Genomic DNA, 22,465 nt, shown 5'->3' on the forward strand with positions numbered 1-22,465 from the left:
TGAGTGGGAGATAAAACAGGTGAAATGTGTTGTTTACTTAATGCTTTGAAACTGCTACCTCCAGACTCTGACTATGCAGTCCTTTCTGGAGACGCATGGCTTGGCTGGAAGTCATTGGCTCAGTATAAGCTTCCTGCCTCAGCTTCCGTCTATAATAAAAACACTTACGGAAAGAGTGTCACCCGGAGAGTTCAGCTCCTCACTCTCCACAGGACGAAGGGACAATAGGATATCCTTCTCTCGGCACACAGTCAGGAAGCTATTAGACCTTGTGCCAAATGCATAATATTCCAGTGGGTATGGGAGAAGAAAAACCGCAGGACTCAATTAGGAGTCTTGTGATGTTCATAATCAGTGGTTTGAGGACGATGAACTAATTTCCAATCAATTTGCCTATACTTTTGCACTGACAAATTTGTTTGTAACATCGTAGTTAAGCAATATCAAATTACTTTAAATCTGTCATCAGGAGAAAACCTAATTATAGTGACACTATGTAATATTTGAAAGATAAAATAACACATTATTCTTACAAATTAAAAGTTGAATTCATAAGCAATAAATAAAACCTGTCTCAATTCAACACACTCAGTGGTTTTTCTGCTACAGCCTTACTTGGTCTGGTATGCCCAATAGCGTACGATAGCTAATGTTAGCAAACTTTAGATAGATAATGCAGTAATAATAACAGTCCTGTCCAAATCTTTAAAAAACACTAATTTTTATTTTTTTATATTTATCTTGACTGAACTGCTAGAAAAAGGCATTTCTATAAATAATTATATTTGTATAAATGTATAATAATAATAATAATAATAACTTTGGTCTTAATATAATACCACAGCCATACTATTTGTCATTTAGGAAATAAAAAATTAAGACAAAGTTGTACCTCTTTAAATAAATCATTTATTTCTGTAGGTTGCTATCCATAATCAATAAAGACAAAATCAATACTTGACTACCAGAATTTATAAATCATTATAATCATCTCTTGTGAGCATCACAATAAACAGTATATTGAACTATGTACAATGGAAGACAACGACACATTCAGACCGAGTCAATCCAAGATCAATCTGTTTGAGACATGTCAAGAACCAAGTTCCCGGCGACAAAAACAAAACACTTGGCAGAAAGAGAAATGTACAAGGAGCAAAACAGCTTCTGCTTGCCACAAAAAGAAAATAAATCAATCAATGCAATGTCACATTTGGTTCCACGGTTGTAAACTAGATTGTATTCATATCACTATTGCATATGCAATTAATAATAATAATAAATTGAATTTATATAGCTTTTCATGGACTCAAAGTTCTTTACAGGGCAGGGTAGATTATAAAACATAACAAAACAAAAGAGCACAACAAGTAGAACAAAAAAGATACAGATGAAAAGGAGGGGGCAGGTGGACTATGGGTAGGCTGAGGTGAAGAGATGGGTCTTGAGGCGGGACTGAAGATGGTGAGGGACTCAGGAGGTGCGGATCTCGGGGAGGGAGTTCCAGAGCCTGGGAGCTGCTCTGAGAAGGCTCTGTCCCAAAAGCAGGTTGGACTTTTGGATGGAGAGGAGACCCTGAGGTGGATCTGAGGGACCGTGGAGGGTTGGTAAGGGAGAGGAGTCAGTGAGGTATGAGGGCCAGATGGTGGAGGCTTTATAGGTGAGGACCAGGATTTTGTAGGTGATCCGTGGGAAATGGGAAGCCAGTGGAGTTGTTTTAGGACTGGAGTGATGTGGTGCCAGGATTTGGAGCAGGTAATGAGGCGGGCGGCTGAGTTCTGGACCAGTTGAGTCGGTTGATGTTGGTAGAGCTGATGCCGAGGAGAAGTGAGTTGCAGTAGTCCAGTCGGGAGGAGATGAAGGCGTGAATGAGTCTTTCAGCAGCGGGGTGTGAGAGAGGGTCTGATTTTGCGTGCTGGAGGTGAAAGAAGGAGGTTTTAATGACTTGACGGATGTGAGGCTCAAGGGAGAGGGTGGAATCAAAGATAACGCCAAGGTTGTGGCCTGGGAGATGGGGAGACAATGGTGCCGCGATGGTGAGAGTGGGGTTATTGGTTTTGCTGAGTGTGATTTGGAGCCGATGAAGGAATTTGTTTTGTCGCTGTTGAGTTTGGAGGAAGTTGTGTTGCATCCAGGTTTTTAGCTGACAGACAGGAGTTGATGTGGGAGAGGGGGGGATTGTGGGGGATTTGGTGCTGAGGTAGATCTGGGTGTCAGCCAGCATAGCAGTGGAAGTCCAGGTTGAAGTGGCGGAGTATCTGACCAAGAGGGAGGATGTAGATGATGAAGAGGAGGGGCCAAGTACGGAGCCTTGGGGAACACCTTGAGTGACTGTGGCTGTGGCAGAGGTGTGGTTGTGGAGAGAGATGAAATGGGATCTGTTGGAAAGGTAGGAGGGAGCCAGCTGAGTGCAGTACCGCCGATACCGAGGTCTTTGGAGTCTGGTGAGCAGGATGTTATGGCTCACAGTATCGAGGCTGCACTCAGGTCGAGGGAGGATGAGGATGTTGGGAGGGAACCGTGTCAGCAAAGGTGAGGAGGTCGCTGAGGACTTTGAGGAGAGCGGGTTTCTGTGCTGTGTAGGGGCTAAAACCAGATTGGAGAGGTTCAATAGGTTATTGGCAAGAAGATGGGTTTAGTAGTTGTGAGGCTTATCATGTGCTCCAGGGTTTTAGACAGAAAGGGGAGGTTGGATATTGGGCGGTAGTTGTTGAGAGAGGAGGGATCCAGACCAGGTTTTAAGGATTGGGGTGACAGCGGCAGATTTTGAAAGCAGAGGGACAGTTCAAGACAGTGAGAAGAGGGTAGTGATGTAGGGGCATAGGACCGGGAGGCAGGACTTCAGAAGTGGAGTAGGGAGGGGGTCAAGGGAGCAGGTAGTGGGTTTGGAAGAGCTGATGAGTTTGGAGATTCAGGAGGAGTGAGCTGGGTTAAACTGGGAGAGGAGGAGTGTGGAGGAGGGGTCGGGAGGTCTGGAGGGATGGAGAGGAGGGTCCAAGGTAGGTGCTGGAGTAGTTTATTTAAGCAATTAGGTAAAGTGTGTCAACAAGGCAAAGAGATCTCAATAATTAAATAGAGTATTTGTTTTTTTCATATAGTCACAGGGACTGTGAGGGAGAAAAGCAGACAGTAACCCAAAGCAAAAACCCCATCCCCTTATTAAAAATCGGTAGCCAAAGTCTTTACACAGGAATATCATTGCAATGTAGGTAAAATCTATATGTATTTTCAATAGATTGTTTTTAGTTAAATTATTTCTATGTACACAATATACACATTCAAGACTCTGTAGATAAATAGATACCACAACTTAGCATGGTACAGCTCCAATATTTTTCAACTCTGTCAAAACCGTTTCCACATTATGTTCCTGTGGTGTTTCCACCAGCTCAGCGATACATTCAGACATGGTTGAAAGTTTTACAATCTACTGTACACTAAAGGGGTTGTGAGCCAGTTGGAGTTGGCACAGTGAACGATGCAGCAAAGACCAGCTTCAGTTTCTTCAGATTAAAACAAGAATATGTAACTTTTGAAAGAAATAACCCATTACAAAACGCCCTTGCTACAGCCTTGGTATGACCAGTAGCTAATGTTAGCTAACGTTATCAAACTTTAGATAGATCCTGCTGTGTTACTGACATTTACCAAGTCGGTTTGTATACTTGTGTTAAACTACATGTTAGCATTTGGCCACAGTGGCTGCTGTTAAGCAAAAGATAATAAGCTAATTTTGAACAAGAGTTTTGTTGCTAACTTCTGGTATGACCAGTAGCTAACGGTGGTTAATGTTAGCTAATGTCAGACAGTAGGAGACGGTGGTTAATTTCAGCAAACATTAGATATGGTTTTCTGTACAGTACTTTACTAAGCCAGTTCAGTGACTTGATGACTTTTCTACAACTATTACACTATGTTTTAGCATTTAGCATTATCCTGTTATTGTTACATAGTTGTCACTTAGTGATATAGTTACATAGTCTTGCTTTATCTTGTAACATTACATAATTGTCTTCTGTAACATTACATAATTCTCTTCAGCAAGCTCAAACTTTTTGTGCTGTCTGCCATACAGATATATTTTCCAGACAGCTGGTTCTCCAGTGAACCTCCATGATGGTGCCAGATGTGGCTGTTGGCCGCTTTTCTTCGACTTTTTCTGTGTTGCAGAGCCCCCCTCCCCTCGATGATTGTCCAGCCCTGCTGACAATGGCGGCCCCTTTCCCCTCCATCACTTCAGCCCTCACTAGTTGACCATAAACTGTCTCGACTGTGTCCCAACCTTGACATTTTTCATTGGCTCCACCCCTCCATCGTCCCCTCAACTATACAGTTGTACAGTTAAATGATTTCACAGCAGGGCGGCCTGCATCAAGCTCAACAGCAGACCGTAGGTTTGAAGGTAGGAGTGTGTGAGGTTTTTAGGCTCAAGTGACTAACTGTGGGAGGTACAGTGCATTCTGATGCCTGGTGTTGTGGGGTTTGAGTTGAGTTATAAAGACATGCATAACTTTTAAAGACATTTAGAAATATATTTCTTTAAGTCCAGAGCTTTAATTGGACAAAAAATAAACTAGGTTAGAATAAATAAGAAATTATTAAGAAAATACTTTATATCAATACGATAAATCAGATCGTAAGCAGCTCCACTGTAATGTACATTTTTGAAATAATATTTTTCCTGGTAAGCTAGGCTTTTTACTCTTCACAACAGAATAACAATATAGAGATGTAGGTCCAAACAGACATACCGTAATAGAATATTTATCTCTTATTTCATAGAAAACATTAGCACGGTATAGACATTAAGGCATTGGGTAGGTCTTATCAGACATTCATCTTCCAAAAATAAATAACATATCTAATCTAAATATAGTTATATACTCCGTGTACACTGGTATCATCGCTCCCTGGGCCATTTCTATAGTAAATTTCATTGTTCACTGTCATACCGGTTGGTTGTACTTTGTCTCAGAAACACACTCACACTAATACGGGCAGTCATAAAACTACCCTCAAATTAATAAATAGTATCTGGGTACCATTAGAGTTTTGTTATTATCTGACTATCTTTGCTTCTGTGCTTGCGCCAAAATGTAGGTCACAGGACAAATAGCCTGTGAAAGCGCAGGGAACATGAGACACACCAATACACAACAACACATCCACCCACCCAGCCACCTTCAGTGAATTCATGACATGCATAGTTGGTGGCCTGCTTGTTTCCAAAGTGTGTGTGTGAGTGTTACTAAGGGTCCAGATAGTCTTTTACGGCCACAGAGCCCAGTGAAAGGGCAAAGTAGATTGGTTTTCGAGGTCAGTGAAGACGCCAAGTCAGAGGATTGAAGAGTCCTTCAGTCTGAAAGAGATGACAAGAGAGGAAAAGAAGGAGTTAGTAGTAGAAATATCTTATCATATCAACACTCTTTGGCTATGTTCTCTATCAATCACATACTATTAACTACTATAGGATGAACATTTGTAGCCATTTACAAGCAAATTTTACTCAAATTTGTAACATGTAAAATACAAATGTGGTGCATTACCATTAGGGGAGTGGGAGTGAATAAATACCTATGGACCAGCTAAAGGCCAACAGTGATGAAATATATGGAGACTTAAAGCTGCACTGTAAAGTATTTTTGTATACAATCAATCAAGTTCTAATTACATTCAGTGCTTCTCACCAGAAGTCATTGTGTGAATCTTGGCTCGTCAATTTAATTTCCGTTACCAAATGATTTCCTTCTATAAAACATTGCCAAAGCCAATAACAAAATACACACATATACATACATATACATACACACACACATATATACATACAGCCATATATACATACATGTACATACACCAACATCCATACATCATATATACATACATATATATATATACACACATACATATGCATATATATATATATATATATATATCCATCCATCATTCCTATATATATATATATATATATATACTTATATACTATATATATATATACATAGTTCTTTAAGTATAAATCACTATTCAAACTAAAGCAAATAACCAGCTTGTTTTGTGGGACTGCGGGTAATTTAATAAAAAATGCAAATTCCAAACTTCCAATTGAATACTGCATAAAACTTGCTAGAATCAAAATACATGAGACGTAGAGACAATTAGCTGTAGAATCACAGGTGTGAGTAGAGATATTGTAAGAGCTCCTTTCTATCTGATTGTCAAAAAAAGTGTGTTAACCCCAAATTGTAGATTATTTTCACACCAACAACACCAGTAACTATAATGCAGTCTTATACTGTACAGTGTGAACTCATTCAGACTCAGATTAGGCTGTGTTCTGTGCCACAATAACAAGGTGCCACTGGGAAAAGCAGCTTGAATAACAGGAACAGTGAATGCTGCACACACAAGTTAAATAGAAGGGATTTGGGATGTGTTAATGTGATTGTTTTAGGTGTATTATTTGAGTTGAAGGACGGTATTTATGCATTATGCATTTTGGTTCATTTCAGCCATGATGTGTTTAGCTCACTCTGCTCCACCTGGACTGGTCACCCCTCCACCCCAACCCATCCCAATCCTATCGTGTGGTGGTTAGATGGTATGTGTCATTTCTTAACACACCAGCTGTTTTGCCCAGGAAGCGCTTAAAAGGACAGCAGGGGGAAGCTGGAAGTGGAGAATGGTCAGCAACGGTTGTTATTACATAATCTGGGATGTAGAAAAATGGGGGGTGGGGTTCTCCTCTCGCACCGTGTTGCTATGGACACACACTGAGCGGAGGAGAACCAGCTAGCAGTAGTGGCAGCGAGCAATACAGTAGCTGATGCATCTGATATTACACACAGAGAGAAAAACTGAGGTTGCATTTATATTGCATTGGTAATTATAGATTAAGGATGGTGTGGCCACTGGTAACAGCCTGTGTGTGGAGGAGGGGTTGGGGGCACTGCAAGCTGAAAGAAGGAAGGATGTACTTAAGGCAGCGTGGTGGTCAAAGGGAGGGAGGGACACTGGGAAAACTGGAAGCTTCCAGGAAGAGATGGATTCCAGCTGTGAAGGGAGGGCTGCACAACTAAATATGTGTGGGAACGGTGAGTGGGGACGAAGGAGGCAAGCCCTAGAGACGCGAGGGCACTGGCTTTCAGGAGGACAATACCCTCGCGGCAGCCATGTGTCATGAAACCACACAAAGATTACATGGTTGTCTTTGGGCTGGGAAACCTCTCTCAGTGTAATGCTGATGAAACCCTTAAATAAGCGTTCAGATAACCTAAAAAATGCACAGCCGTCGGGCTGAAAGAAAAGCTGTTCTTAGTTCCTGAAAAGTTGCCATTTTTGGAGCTTTCATCCAGTCCACATGTAAAGAAACAGTCTTGAAAAAACATTGTCTTAATTCTATTTTTATACGATAAAATCATAAACAGAGAAGGGTGGAGGTTAGTTGAGGACACTATGGATGTTAAGTCACTAAATCCTAAAATAAGTCCCTGTATTTTATATAATTCACTATTTAAACATACAGAGTTCACTTATAAACACTGAGTAGATACTGGCTGATGTGAAGGAACATTTGTCTTCAGTGCTACACAGATTTTATAGCCAACATATATTTCTATTTATTTTAGCTTGATTTGTGCTTTATTACGATGAACCGAAATCTGGACAGGCTCAAGCGAACATATGCCCACACCTTGCATTACGTATTAGCCAGCTGCTGTCCGTGGAGTGGCTGCAGGCTCTCACTGATCTAGCCCAGGCCATCTAATCTCGCCTGCAGAGGCTGTAATCTCATCTGGAGCCGTGGCTGGCTAAATGTGGGGAACGCTGGCCACGCAGTATTCTAGCAGCTAGCGCTTCTGTCTGGAACATCCCGGCCTACTTTAGTGCCCCTCCTCCCCGTGCTACGACACGCACGCACAGACGTTTGTTTCACTATCTTTGTGGGGACCGTCACAAACACACACACACACACACACACACACACCCGAAACTGACACAAGAGCCTGCGGTGTTACGTGTGCATTTTTGTCCTCTATACAGTGTATCAAGTAGCATGGCATTTCTAGATTTCCTGCCTTGGCTATTTGCACTGCTTTGTAATGTCTGCCGCACACACATGTCAGCTTCAATACAGGCAGGCCTGATGCAGATGTAAATAAACTATTCAACAGCTGCGTGTATGTGTGTGTCTGATCCAGTGTGCAGGGATGCAGCAACAATGGATTGAACAATCAGGCTGATGGCTATAATCAGGTGTCACCTTAAAGAACAATGCCAGAACAAAATATGACCTGTAGAAAATCAAATAGAGCCACATGGGCGCCACAAAGTAATGATGTTGGACAGAATTCCAGCAGTGGAAAAAGTAGTATCAAGGCGGCCAAGTGAAAAAAACAAACAGATTTATTTAATAATGTAGCCCAAGTTTATGTAATCAAAATCACCTTGTAATGACAGCCCATCTACCAAGCATGCTGAGAGCGAGTTAGGGATGCGTGGCTGTGCAGCTAGACCCCTTTCGCTCGCTGCACCCTCGGACATCGCAGCACACGCACACATCACAGGAAATGTAATTAACATAGATATACGTGCTCTGGGTGCATTTGGATTTACCCACCACCACATCATCCCTGCGATGACATCACTCGCAATACTACTGACTCAATGACGTTGGGAGGAAGCGGGATTTCAGTAGATGGACACAAATGCTTTTAATCTGGCCGCTGAATTACACACACACAATGCTGATGGTCATGCTCTCTGCAGCCTATGGGTGCGGCAGATGGTGGGCTGTTATTAAAGGAGAGAGAGTGAGTAGGTAGGGATATGTGTGTGTGTGTGTGTGTGTGTGTGTGTGTGTGTGTGTGTGTGTGTGTGTGTGTGTGTGTGTGTGTGTGTGTGTGTGTGTGTTTTTTCATGAGAAAGAGACATAATGGTATGTTTACGTGCTAGTGGGGTTATTGGAAGGAAAATCTGTATAATAAGACTGTTCGCATGCGGAAGACAGGGCAGAGTGGCAAGTGTTTACCCCCATTCCTCCCTCTTTCCCCCTCAACCACACACACACACACACACACACACACACACACACACACACACACACACACACACACACACACACACACACACACACACACACACACACAACAACACAAACACAAAAAAACACACAAAAAAACACACAACACACACAAACACACACAAATCAATACTGTTAGATACACCTAACTGTAGTGAGAATAATCTCACTATGCAAATCAAGCTTCTTGAATCCCCACAGTGGCAGCAGGGCCGTTAGATAAAAGGTATTAGGCAGACGGGAACAGAGACGGCTGACTTGGCTAATCCGGGTCTGGTACAGAACATCCACCTGGCTGAGCTGCGGCTTGCCAGGGCTGCGAGAAGAGATGGAAGGGCAGAGGTAAACACCACCTCCGAGTCACATGGGCTGGTCCGCAGACAAAACAAGAGGTAAACAAACCTGTCCGTTATGTCAGGCATTAAGACATCTAAGCTAACTCTAGGTGGAGCACCAGAAGAACGTATCCAGCTGTCAAAAGCTTATGACTTCAGGGTGTTGATGACTCAAAAAAGTGCAGTCACATTTCTCACCAAGGGGGTTATATGTGGCTGGGGGGGGCTGAGTTCTAAGCTCCTGTTGGGGCTGATTCTTTATCCTGACAAACATCTTCGTCCAGAGTGGTGGCACTTCCACCAGTAGTTCTCATTCCAGCCTAACTACATTTGACTAAGAGGGTTAACAAATCAGTGGAGGTGTTTGGCTGGAATGAAAACCTGCAGACTTTTGGGTCGGAATGGCACATGGTCCAAGGGGGCCCAGCGTGACGTCCTGATAAACACCAAAAATCCCAGTAGCGCACTTTGACCTCCTTCACCCCACTTCGCCACACAGCAGTGGTACTGAGTGTTCAGTAAACAAGCCATCGGGTCTGCCATCCTGCGCTCCCAAAATGCACCTTGGTTGAAGGGGGCCTCACCAATGAGTTTATTTATTGCTTTAAAAAGCCTGAGCCCCCTCCCTCCTTCCTCTTTCTACCGAGCATACAAGGCTGTGCTCCATCTCCCCCTCTCTGCTTCTTACTTCTGCTAAGTGAACAGCCTAATGAGGCAGAAGGGCAGTGGAGTGCACGTGCCATCCTGCCCCATTATGCACGCATTCATTCGCTCTCCCACAAACAGCCAGGCACTGGAAAACAAAACAGGCCAGTCTCTCTCTGGACATGTCCTCCAAGTGTATGCGGATGCAGGCTACGCCACTGGAAAACAAGATCCCTGGGAGAAGGAAAAAAAAAAACTCCCTGGCTGCTCTGCATGTGTACGTGCTACAGTCCACATGTATGTGCTTGACTCTTTTCCCTCCCCCGCTCTACTTAATTACATTCAAGCTGTCTTAGCACCATAAAAATATTCGTACTCCATCAAAACATGAGTAGAGAACATGTGCCAACGGACACAGCTTCGATAAAAACAATCATGCGAGCACATGTTGGGAGTCATTTTGCTGTAAATTAAATTAAATTTAAGACTATCATGAAATCAGTTTACCAAAAAAACAGCCATTTTACTTGTGTCATGTACAGTACTTGTCACTGTCAAGGTTGTCACACAGTTGTACATTTAAAGAATGCATAAATGAAGGGGATTGATTTACCATACTGTGTGGGCTACTTTGGTTTGTACATTCCTCTTTATTTACCAGAACATCACTGACTAATAAACGTGTATCGAATTTTTTTCTGTGTTGTGCTTAAAATGAAACAAAGTACAACTTCTCTCTTACACAAGAGCCACGTGGTGAAATAAAAGCCAGCTTCTGTTCAAATGGCCTGGTGCTGGGACAAAAACAGGCCCCTCTCACAGCAACTTTTCAAACCCGCTCAGCCAGGAATGTGGACCGTTACATCCAGTTACCTCATGGATGCATAGCAACTTGCCTACTTTGTTGTTTTCCCTTGCTGCCTACAAGAACACACACACATATGCACTTGTGCTGGGCCTCACATGTCAGCGTTAGCAGACCCCCACCCTCACCCCCCCCCCCGCTCCAAACCTTCTACGTGCTCGCAAACACATGTGAGCTCACTGTGTCCAGTAAATGGCGTGGGGACAGGGGGGCAAACTCGGCTTTAATGTCAACATTCTGCTGTTCCCCTTTGTTTCCAGTGTCTGCTATCCCACGCCACAGCTTTATTTGGTTCATTGGGATGTTCTGGGACACTGTATTGATTATGGGATGGTGGGAATAAGAGGTCTATAGAGGTCACATTGATGTGCAACACATCCTAAAGCCTACCCAACTGAAAAACAACAGCCGGAAATGCCCGGGGCTCAGTGTCACATTAGGAGGCCTGAACAATACTTGTGTCTAATGAATTATAATGAATCTGTGGTCTCTCATTTTTGTTTTGTTTTTGCACAAACAACTTTCATTCATAATAAGCGTTGGTGGAATCCTTACATCTACTTGTGTATTTTTAGTATCTGCAGCCCACGACGGCGGCAGCGAGGCAGCGTCCTGCTCTGTCATGCTGCTGTTTGTTTACTTCAGAGCTCTCAGCCTGGTCAGGTTTTATAGCAGCCTTGTGCTGCGTTCACATGTCGTGGGGAATATTGAGAATACCTAATATAAAATGAGTCAAAAAAGTAAAAGTGTGACTGATAGCAACTAAAATCAAAAGCCAATGCTCTCACAAACACCCATTGGCACCGTTTAATTGTTGTAAAAGTTGTCAGAAAAACGCTACTCATGTTACAGGATATGAAAGTACTCTGGAGTAGGAGGAGCACCAGCTGCATCAGAACCACCTACATAGTACTTCATGTAAAATCCACAGAGCCAGATTGAATTTGAATCTGGAGGAAATACTAGTTTCATCCTTGGTTTTCTTCTCTTCAATTTGACTGCAAACTGTACAGTGCAGCTCTCTTCTCTAACAGTAAAGACAAACTGCGTTGGCCATTTGTTTCAAATAAAAAGCTACCTTTTCACTACCCTAAAACACTTTCTCCCTTTAAAACAATAACACCTGCAGGACTTTAGTTGAAAGTTTAGATAAATTATTAAGCAGCAACAACTCTGACAGCGACCTCACTCACCTTTGGCAGTGGTTGCAGCCTCTTTGAATCCCAAACAGACATATGGTGAGCTGTGTAATCCATTGATACCCCCTTTGCAGCTGCTGGTGGATTTGAAGCCAGCCAGGTCCTCGCATTTCTCCACGTCCCTGTTGCCCAGCAGGTTCAAGGCAATGTAGTTCAGCCCATTTGGGTAGCCGGACGAGCTCTGCCTGTTCACAGGGCTGCCGTACTCCTCGTCGGAGCCCTCGCTGCTCCGGGATGAGATGTTCTCCACCGAGCTGTGTCTCTTCACCATGTCACCGCGGGCAAAGGAAGGGAAGACCGGTGTCACGGTGGCGGTAGAAGAGAAGGTCTCGGAGCTGTGGCGCCGACGTCCCTGCGGATTGGCCCGGATCACCTTGGCGGAGCAGTTGGGGTCCACTGCGGAGGAAGAGGTGGCCCCGAGCAGGAAGACCCCAATGCCTTCTGGGACTCCCTGGTCCTCCAGAGAGAGCCTCCTCTCACGGATGCTCTGGCTGCTGGAGAACAAAAGTTTAAAATATGACACGTTAAGTCTCGAAATAGCTTTTATTTTCATACATGTAAAAGAAAACAGACCATCAAGGATTAAAATACAATCAAATTGCTAAAATATTCAGGATATTTACGTCATGTCGAGTCACAGACACGTTTGCATAATTCACATCCCATCCTTATCTTTTTCTTGTTACCACCATCTCCCTTTGATCACTATACCTTTATTAAAAAGGAAATCAACCATGGATAGTGGTTTATGTTTTTTTTTCTCCACATTATACATGATAATGTTGATTATCAGACACTTTCCATTCCACACTGTACATTTATTCATTGAGTAAAAAGGTTTTCATTCAGAGTAATTAAAATGCCTGCTTCAACACACAGTACACACTGTTAATAATATAATAATTACTGAATCAAAAGATTCAAGATTCAAAATCCTTTATTAATCCCACAATGGGGAAAGTCACACTGTTGCAAAAGCAAGGGATAAGAGGAGCAGTCACTATTTTTACTAATGATAACACACTTAAAATGGCTCCCTCCCAAAAGATACACATACCTTGCAGTGTTCTGAGGAACAAGCTGTGGAGGCGAGCTGGTCATGCCAAATGTCATCTCAGTGTAATCGTTTTTCACCTCATCGCCCTGAGACCCTTTCTCGCTATCCAGATGGTACACTCCATCTTCGACTAAGCACATGGATAACTCTGGGAGTGTGTCCAAGGGCTCAGCGGGAGTGTCAGCCTCCTTGGGTGAGTGTGAGCCCAGCTCCAGGTTCATGTAGTCGGTCAGAGAGGACCGCCCCGGGCCCCCACCGCTGGAGCCCAGTGAAGACTGGCTCTCTGTGGATACAATGGAGGGTGGGGAGAACCTGGCGCAGCTGAAGTCAATTTTAATGTATTCCCCAGGGCTCCGGGGTTCTCCGGGAAGGGGGTGTTCGTTCATGCTGGGCAGGGTCCTCAGGGTGTCCAGGGATAGCCTGTTAGGCCTACCAAGCCTTCCTCTGTATGGCAGGCTCTCTACCCGCCCGTGTCTGACTGGGGAGGGTACAGAGGGGCTAAGTGGTGAAGTCTGAGCTGCACTGGGCTGCATCATTGAATAATAGTCTGACTCCCCCGCCCTCTGCCTCAAACTCTGAGGGCTCATCAACACATACTGGCTGCTTTCCTCATTCTTGGAGGCCTGAAGTTTAGCAGGGAGCGTGAGAGAGCCAGCCTGGTAAGCTGACCTCACTGATGCAGGTTCACCAGCCAACAGGCCCAAGTAGTATTCAGGGGGGGTCTGGAGTGGAGGTGGGTTTCCAGGTGACATGTTCATGTATTCACCGTGCCTGTCCGGGCTCTCCATTGAAGATTTGGAGCCACACCACATTCTCATGTAGCCGTTGTCCTCCAGAGAGCTGCTGCAGGGGGAGTTGGTCTTGTAGCCGCCGTTGGCAGGCGCCTGAGGGTGCACCCTAGGGTTCACAATTTGCTTTGGTGCTGAGACACACATGGGGCTCATGGGCACGTAGTTGTCTACCTTGCCAGACTGGGCTGCTACACCTGGCGTCATTGGCATGTAGCCATCATCGGCAAGGTTACTACTGGAGCTCCTGGATGAACCGATTTCAACGTCTCCATAATCCTCAGGGTAACACACTTTGGGAGAGGCAGAGTGAGAGTTCTGTCCGTGGGCCATCCTCATGAGTGTGTAGTCATCCAGGGAGGCCGAGGATAACGGCGTCACCACCCTCTGTTGACGTGGTGTGGTGAGGGAGTGCGTCCGCTTCCTGTAATCCTTGTCATATGCCAGAGCATCACCGCCAGCCCCAGACCTGCTGCCATTCCCCCCCTCCATTGTCATGTAGCCACAAGGGTCACTGATGTCACGGGATGGAGGCGTGCTGGACAGCGAGTCAGGGGTGTCACTGCGTGTCAAGGGGAGGAATCGAAGTTCCCCTGGGCTGGAGCTGTAATCGTCACACAGCATGAAGCCTGTGTCGCTGAGAGAGCCAGAGATGGAGGCGCTGCAGCTGAAAGGACGCCTAGCTTTGTCGGGAGTGGATATATTAGCCCCCATTCTGGGAGACATGCTGATGGGGCTGGAGGTGCCCGGTGGGGAGTTGGACACCGGCATGGAGCGGCTATGATGCAGGTTGGAGGAGGACTCTAGCATCCTGCAGGTGCGCCCACTGCTGAGCGTATGAGACCTGATGAGGTGATTCCCAGAGTTTGGACTGGTGGGACTCCCATTCACAGATATGGACATGGACACAGGCCGGGTCACGCTTCCGTCCCCCTCGCTGGCCGTTCTTATCCGACAGGATGTGAACTTTCTCCCTGGGGACGTGGCTGCCATGCTATCTGTTCTGGATCTCCTCACCAGGCCCGTCTGACTGGGGGGCAGGTTGTTGAGGTTGCGTCGTGTGGGCACAGAGATGGGGTTAGTGCTGGCGGACTGGCTTTTGCTCCGCGGCCTGAACTCAGACAGCTCCTTCATGGCCTTCATGGCCTCGAGAATGGTCTCATGGATGTTCTGCGCCACCACGGAGTCCTCCGCCTGCATCCAGAACTCCCCAGGCCCAGTGACCGCTGAGCGACCCACCTCTATGAAGAAGAAGCTGTCTGAGTGGCCACATCTCCTGATGTTCATGAGCTGTAAACTGACAGCAGCTGTTTCGGAGTTCAGTTTGACAAAGCTGATGGTCCGGCTGGACAAACACAGCCTGTACACTCCAGTGAGGTTCTTGATCTGACCCAAGCCTTTGGATTTCAAGTTGACCTGCCATACCTCTTTATAGGCAGCTGTTGCAGGAGTCATGAGTCCGTAGCTGGCTTCCTCAAAGCCCACTAAAGAGGAGGTGGAAGCGGGGCTGTCGTACATTTTCCCCTCGGCTATCAGATCTGTCAACACCATGTACCAGCTCTCCTGCTCCTGCTCGTTGTCTGCAGCCACGGCGAAGTACTCGTCCTTGGTGTAGAGGGCGATGAGGTGCTTGTGTTTGGCGTCGGCCCGTTTGTTTACGCACAGACATGAGTCCAAAGTTATGACCCGTTTCGCGGCGGACTTGTTTCTCCATTTCTTCTCGCTTTCATAATACTCGAGCCGGGCTGGGCTGCGCTCGGTCAGCTCCCGGAGCACAAAAAAGCGCCTGTGTCCGTGTTTCTGCTTCCTCAGGTATCCGTACTTCTTCACGCCGTTCGTCCCATTAGATAACAGGTGTCCACCCGTCGCCGGAGGACTTGCCATTTCTCACCACTTCTGAGTTCCAGATAAACAGACTCCTTTCTATTTTCTTTTTTAACTCGCAGCTAAATAACTTTAAAGATATCCGTTTTATTTGTTTTTATCTAATCCATCGCAGACAGCGATAGCTGCGTCCGCTGTCCACCACGGTAGAAGCAACTGTGCAGTGGGACCAGACCAAGGGACTGATCTGATCCTGGAGAAAAACAACATGTGACGCTGCTGCTCTAAAAACAGAATAAAACACAGAGTCATAGGGGGGCGGTGCGTCCTGCAGGGGCCGTGCCTGTCCATCACCCGGCTCTGACGCTGCCTATTGGCTGATGGAACAATCACCCAGGCAAACCCCGCCCCTGCTTTTCCAACAGCTATCTCGTGCAGAAACAGAAATTATTCAGAATCCCTTTGAACAACGCCACTACTTACTTTATACTGTAAAATGAAAGTGCAAGCAAATCACACAACTAGGCCTAACACTCGTTTTATATATGTTTTGCTGCAGCAGAGTGATACCACCATTAACATATTATTATTTTATAGTGTGATTGACAGGCTAATTTGGATTAATGAGGATTTGAAATGTGTAACATAATGCTGGATATACCATTCATTTATCAGGCAATAACAGTGTAAACAACCCTGACGTCCCACGTGTTATATAAGAGCTGTTGTGGGCTATATTTAAACCTGTGGGTATTCCTCTCGAACTGGAACCTCTGTTTGCTATTTGAACACCTCACCATTTCTTCTCCCATGTAACGCTCCAGCAGTGTCTACATTTGGTAATGATTAGGCTCATTTTGTGTTGACCGTGTAGCTTTTGCTGTGTCAAAAAAACGCTGAAGGGAGGGAACCTTGTTTTTTTTCCTCTCTGTGATTTGATATTATGTTATGCTTGTACTGCACTTTGCTGCATGTTTACAAAATGCTCTTGGTGAATGAAAAACAGCCATCTCACAGAGATGGAATGACTAAAGGTGCATGCATCAGTGGCTTCAGTGTAATAACAAACTGCAGAAACGCTGCCATCATCTGGCTGCAGGTATTTTTAGACCTTTCGTCTATATCGGGCTTAAAACTGCAAGGCTTAGGGTCATATCAGCCCTTCTGTGCGCCTAACCCTTAGAGCAACTTCCTTAGAAAACCTTTGGCCCTGAGCTGACCCTTCTCCCATGACCCTGATCTGTATGTGTTTACACCAACACGCAGTGAAAAGCAGCTTTGTTGTGTGAGGATCTGGCAACAAGTAGCATAAGCCTGGATCCCAGTGGGAATCAGTGGCAATCTGATCTTTGTATACCTTTTTTCATCATCAGTATTCAACTACACTGTGATTACATATTGAACATTTATTTTCCTGTGCTTTCATAGTGTTTTTTTTCCCCAAACACATAGGCTGAACAAACCCTTTGGGAACATGGCTTCAACAAGTGCTTTGGTGCATTTTCTTCTTTGCTAATGTCTGTAACAACACTTTCTTTTTCTCTTTCTAGCTTGCATAATGAAAATAATGAGAATGTAGTTTTATGATCCAATGTAAGATCCATTGGACGATCAAAGCTATAATGTTAGAGAAAAACCAAGACCAGTTGTTTTTGTTCTATCATATCATTAGATCATAAACAATTACAGAGCCAAATACATTTATGTGACAAGCTGTGTACTAGTCCTCATCTTATCAAGTTTAGTTTCACTTTGACTGTCTCACTGCTTAAACTGTCTCACTGCTTTTTCATTACAACACGAGCTAACACTCACTCAGCTGCCAAATACTGAACTTTGTATTCCTAGTGCTATGGCAACTACTACTGCAGCTACAACTAGTGCTACTACTTTTACCCCCATTATTACCACTATATATATACTACTACCATACTGATATTGCCAGTATAGTTATTATTATTTGTAATGCTTCTACTTATCATACTATTACTCCCACTACCAATTATATTACTACCACTTGTATTATTATTATTATTATTATTATTATTATTATTATTACTTGTAATAATAAAGTTGTGAAACGAATCCCCAAACCCTGCTGAGGTAGAAGAGCTCTCTTGTTGAATGAAAAACAGCCATCTCACAGAGAAGGAATGACTAAAGGCACATGCATCAGTGGCTTCAGTGTAATAACAAACTGCAGAAACGCTGCCATCATCTGGCTGCTCATGCTCACACTGCATCTCTGCTCACAACTCTTCCCACACACGATTTCAACAAAACTAAAACATTTTTCCTCAGTGTAGATCCCAAGCAGAGACAAGGTGCTGAATATGAGGCGCTTGGGGTGACTGCATGAGGCCTGTCAGATGACAGGAGGAAGCTCGCAGACATCTGTTCATCCGATCATCTCGGTAATTATGTTAGTAATTCTCCCTGTGATCTTCATGATCATTAGTCATGTCCGTGTGGGGCAGATCCCCCCCCCCCCCGCACCAAAACATACACTTGGATTGCCTTTTATGATCTCCCAAAAAGCAGATTGAGGTGTCAGTGTGAATTAGATTCTATGGATGGGAGGATATCCTGTCTTCTTAATGAGCATATGCAATGCCACTAAAACAAACACTACAGATTAAGGGTAATCCCTGCCTTCTTTAATCACTATTGTTCTCATTATTCTTATTGTTGACACCGGTGGTGTGTGTGTGTGTGTGTGTGTGTGTGTGTGTGTGTGTGTGTGTGTGAGAGAGAGAGAGAGAGAGAGAGAGAGAGGGATCCTGGTGACATTTGGCTGTTGCCTATTTTTCTGTTTTTGAAGGGTTAAACTGGGCCGTAGCATGTGTTTTCAGCATTAGCCGTCACCTATAATCTGAGATATGAGCAAACACATAAACACCTCCATCAGGATTTAGTAACACATAGCAGAGATAAACAGCCTGGGCAAAAACAAAGCAACAAAGAGATTATTGTTGACACTTAACCGGCAAAGACGTAGAATAACTTGGCATCAACACTGAGGGAATATTGCTGATTGCTGAATTTTGTTGTTTTGCTACTCTATGTTTATGGGATGTGGTGTACTGATACATTCCCACAGGGTTTACTTTAACATTAATCTGGGTGTTTTCTGTCCCTCTGCAAGCCTGAGCAAGGATCTTATGTACAGGTGTGCCACAACCTGCTCAAAAAACATGTGGCATAATTAGGATTCTTTTGTTTTATTTGCCCTACACACAATTCTTTCTGTTATGTGTGAAGGTAGGGTGTAATTACTTGCCTATTGCCATTTTTCTTTTTTTCCAAATTTGTTTAAACACAAGTCACTAAGTTTTACTCCATGTAAAATAAGCTGCCTGTTCCTTTTACCACTAAAGAAAAATGTGCAAATTAAAAGTTCTTCTACCTCAGCGGGGTTTTGGGGATTCTTTTCAGAACTTTATTATTACAAGTAATAATAATAATACAAGTGGTAGTAATATAATTGGTAGTGGGAGTAATAGTATGATAAGTAGAAGCATTACAAATAATAATAATAATAACTATATTGGCAATATCAGTATGGTAGTAGTATATATAGTGGTATTAATGGGGGTAAAAGTAGTAGCACTAGTTGTAGCTGCAGTAGTAGTTGCCATAGCACTAGGAATACAAAGTTCAGTATTTGGCAGCTGAGTGAGTGTTAGCTTGTGTTGTAATGACAGAGTTTAAGCAGTGAGACAGTCAAAGTGAAACTAAACTTGATAAGATGAGGACTAGTACACAGCTTGTCACATAAATGTATTTGGCTCTGTAATTGTTTATGATCTAATGATATGATAGAACAAAAACAACTAGTCTTGGTTCTTCTCTAACATTATAGCTTTGATCGTCCAATGGATCTTACATTGGATCATAAAACTACATTCTCATTATTTTCATTATGCAAGCTAGAAAGAGAAAAATTAAGTGTTTTTACAGACATTAGCAAAGAAGAAAATGCACCAAAGCACTTGTTGAAGCCATATTCCCAAAGGGTTTATTCAACCCCATGTGTTTGGGGGGAAAAAAACAACTATGAAAGCACAGGAAAATAAATGTTCACTATGTAATCACAGTGTAGTTGAATACTGATGATGAAAAAAGGTATACAAAGATCAGATTGCCACTGATTCCCACTGGGATCCAGGCTTATGCTACTTGTTGCCAGATCCTCACACAACAAAGCTGCTTTTCACTGCGTGTTGGTGTAAACACATACAGATCAGGGTCATGGGAGAAGGGTCAGCTCAGGGCCAAAGGTTTTCTAAGGAAGTTGCTCTAAGGGTTGGGCGCACAGAAGGGTCAGGAGCACAGAAAGCCTTTTCAAACATCAAAGCTTCTACACATGCAGCTTTAACTTTTACCTTACTTAAAACAAGTGTGATTATGACCGTAAGCCTTGCAGTTTTAAGCCAGATATAGACTTAAGGTCCAAAAATACCTGCATGATGAACTTAATGCAAGGCCCACATGTCCAAAGACACATTTGGATTGCAGCTTTAGTGGAATATGTACAAAACACTATTGCAATTAGCATTAGAGGTGAGGTGTTGATTTTTAAATTTTAAATTAATCTGTTGATATTTTCTTTTCATAAAATGAAATACAGTAGTTGCTGAATACATTTCTATAAACTTGCAAATGTTTGGAACTATTAAAGCTACACCATCTTGTACCTGTAATAAAGCTACGTAGGCTAATTATTGTCAGTAACAGATACTGAAGGCTGCATAGCAGTCTCATTGCAAATACCGGTAGGCTACTATATGTCTGCCATGTAAAAAGAGGATACTTTTTTGCAGACAACGCAACACTGACCTCAAGAGGCAGAGGACAAAAACTGCAAGCTTGAAAGTCAAAACGATAACATTCTTATTAGTCTGATATTTTTTGACTTATTTCAGAGTGAAGACTTAGTAAGTCAATACCTCTAGTAAGTCAAAATTATGACATTTTGAGTCAACATTTTAATTATGTGTTGTATTTCTAACAAACAACACTATATCACAAACATATACAGATATTAGTAAATGACAGCAACTTCTCATCTCATTACATTTCTACAAGCATTGGCAAACATATTCACAGCTTTTATCTTCATGTAGGCTAAATTAACTGCAGACATACATGTTTCCCCTTTACTGCATTTCAGAGACTCAGACAAGGAGTTACAGTCAAATAATAGTACCTTAAAGCATGGTTTGGATTTAAGAATATTACAGTTTTTCTCAATTGCTAAAACACAATTTCTGAAACCTTGCTCCATTGTCTGAAAACATTAAACACAAAACCTCATCTTCAAGCACTATTTAAAAAACCTCGACTCAAAACAGTTTTACCTGTGTTCAAAATCAAATACTGCTCTCAAATCAAAAACAAAGTGATCAAAATTATATACACTATCAAGCAGTCATTAATACACCAAAAAATAGAAAACACATCGTTCAAAACATTTAGTTCTCAGGGAGAAGTACATTTTTAATCTCAAAACAAATTTCATATTTTTCCGTCATTGTCTTTAGATGAACGAAAACATCATACTACATCATAGTAGCTCAAAATTGATCAGAAATTACTACTCTGCTTTGCTCTTTGCAATTTTTTTTGTTCTTCCTCCTCCTTGTACCCCTATTTTTACGGTACTGTACCCTCCATCTCACAAACTTTTCCTTTGTCTCTGTGATACTGTAATTCTTGTAATTTGTTGATATGGACCTGCAACCAGTCAAAATCTATTGAGCAGTTGCTACTGTTAACAAATGGAAAGCACAATGTTCAGGGCCATACAATTTGTTCATTGTAGAGTATACAGCCTACAATGCACTGTACTACAGTATACAATACTAAAAGGGACAAAAATCAAAGGAGTAAACATGTGATCAATGCATGTGCTTCTTCTTGTCCTTGGGCTGGGCCAGGCCAGAGCACTTCATCAACATCACAGCAATATTGTCCCTCCTGAGGCAACTGGGGAAGAAGCCTCTTGTGTGCCGCATCCAGCCCTGACACCTCGCATACATTGTTAAAGTTAAAAAAGTTATAACATTGGTGATGTTTTAGAGCAATATACTTTTAGGTCAAAAATGTTTTTTATTTTATGTAAACTGTTGTGAGACTGAGTGACACTGAAACTGAGCCGAAAATGATTTTTTCAATACTGATTAAGCCTAATCAGCATTCGACTGCCTCACTCCAAACCTAGCTTCTAAAGAATGAATTAGGTCATATCTGTCAAGCTGTCTAGCATGGAGAAGACTCTTTGTCCCCACAGGAAAGGTAACTGTTGCTTCTGCCTTTTGGAGAGCCACTCCCTGCTGGGCCAGACTTGATTAGAACAAAGGAAATGCATATCTCTGTAAACTTGAATAGAATCGGCACTACCATGATAAACGACCTTTGTCTGTGACCTGGAGTAAACCTGAAATTCAGAGGTGTGTCCTTATCCTGAGAGACAGGAATATAATTCGGAAACAAAGGTGATTTCAGGACTGCAGATCTGTGACCCGACAAGGGAACCAGGTGCAGAACTGTGACCCCAAAAGGGGAAGCATGTCTGCAGTCCCCTGCTGGCAGTGTTTCATGTTTTATGTTTGATTGTTTTTGTCATGTCGTTATCATCGTGTTGTTCATTAAACCTTTGCTTAACTTTCAATTC

At 43.2% G+C, this 22,465-nt stretch overlaps 1 protein-coding gene across 2 annotated transcripts; it reads right to left on the reverse strand.

Annotated features, from left to right (window-relative positions):
- Positions 1-3,031: 3,031 nt before the first annotated feature.
- On the reverse strand, positions 3,032-16,070 carry irs2a (insulin receptor substrate 2a). Of its 2 annotated transcripts, none has more exons than XM_039793422.1 (3): positions 13,178-16,070; positions 12,115-12,611; positions 3,032-5,359 (listed from the first exon to the last, which is right to left on the reverse strand). In XM_039793422.1, exons 1-3 carry the CDS (start codon positions 15,847-15,849, stop codon positions 5,355-5,357), a joined length of 3,174 nt encoding a protein of 1,057 aa, XP_039649356.1. In that variant the 5' UTR covers positions 15,850-16,070; the 3' UTR covers positions 3,032-5,354. The 2 variants fall into 2 exon arrangements, with proteins under 2 accessions (XP_039649356.1, XP_039649355.1); XM_039793421.1 differs by having other exon boundaries at positions 12,115-12,614.
- Between the last annotated feature and the right edge of the window lie 6,395 nt (positions 16,071-22,465).

Source organism: Perca fluviatilis, chromosome 24 (genome assembly GCF_010015445.1).
Source record: "Perca fluviatilis chromosome 24, GENO_Pfluv_1.0, whole genome shotgun sequence".
In the NCBI taxonomy this organism is placed as follows: domain Eukaryota; kingdom Metazoa; phylum Chordata; class Actinopteri; order Perciformes; family Percidae; genus Perca; species Perca fluviatilis.

Coding starts and splice junctions, on each gene's coding strand:
- irs2a (XM_039793421.1), bottom strand. CDS start 15,849: ATGGCAAGTCCTCCGGCGACGGGTGGACACCTGTTATCTAATGGGACG. Junction 12,615..13,177: donor GTTCCTCAGAACACTGCAAG/GTATGTGTATCT, acceptor TTTGTTCTCCAG/CAGCCAGAGCATCCGTGAGA.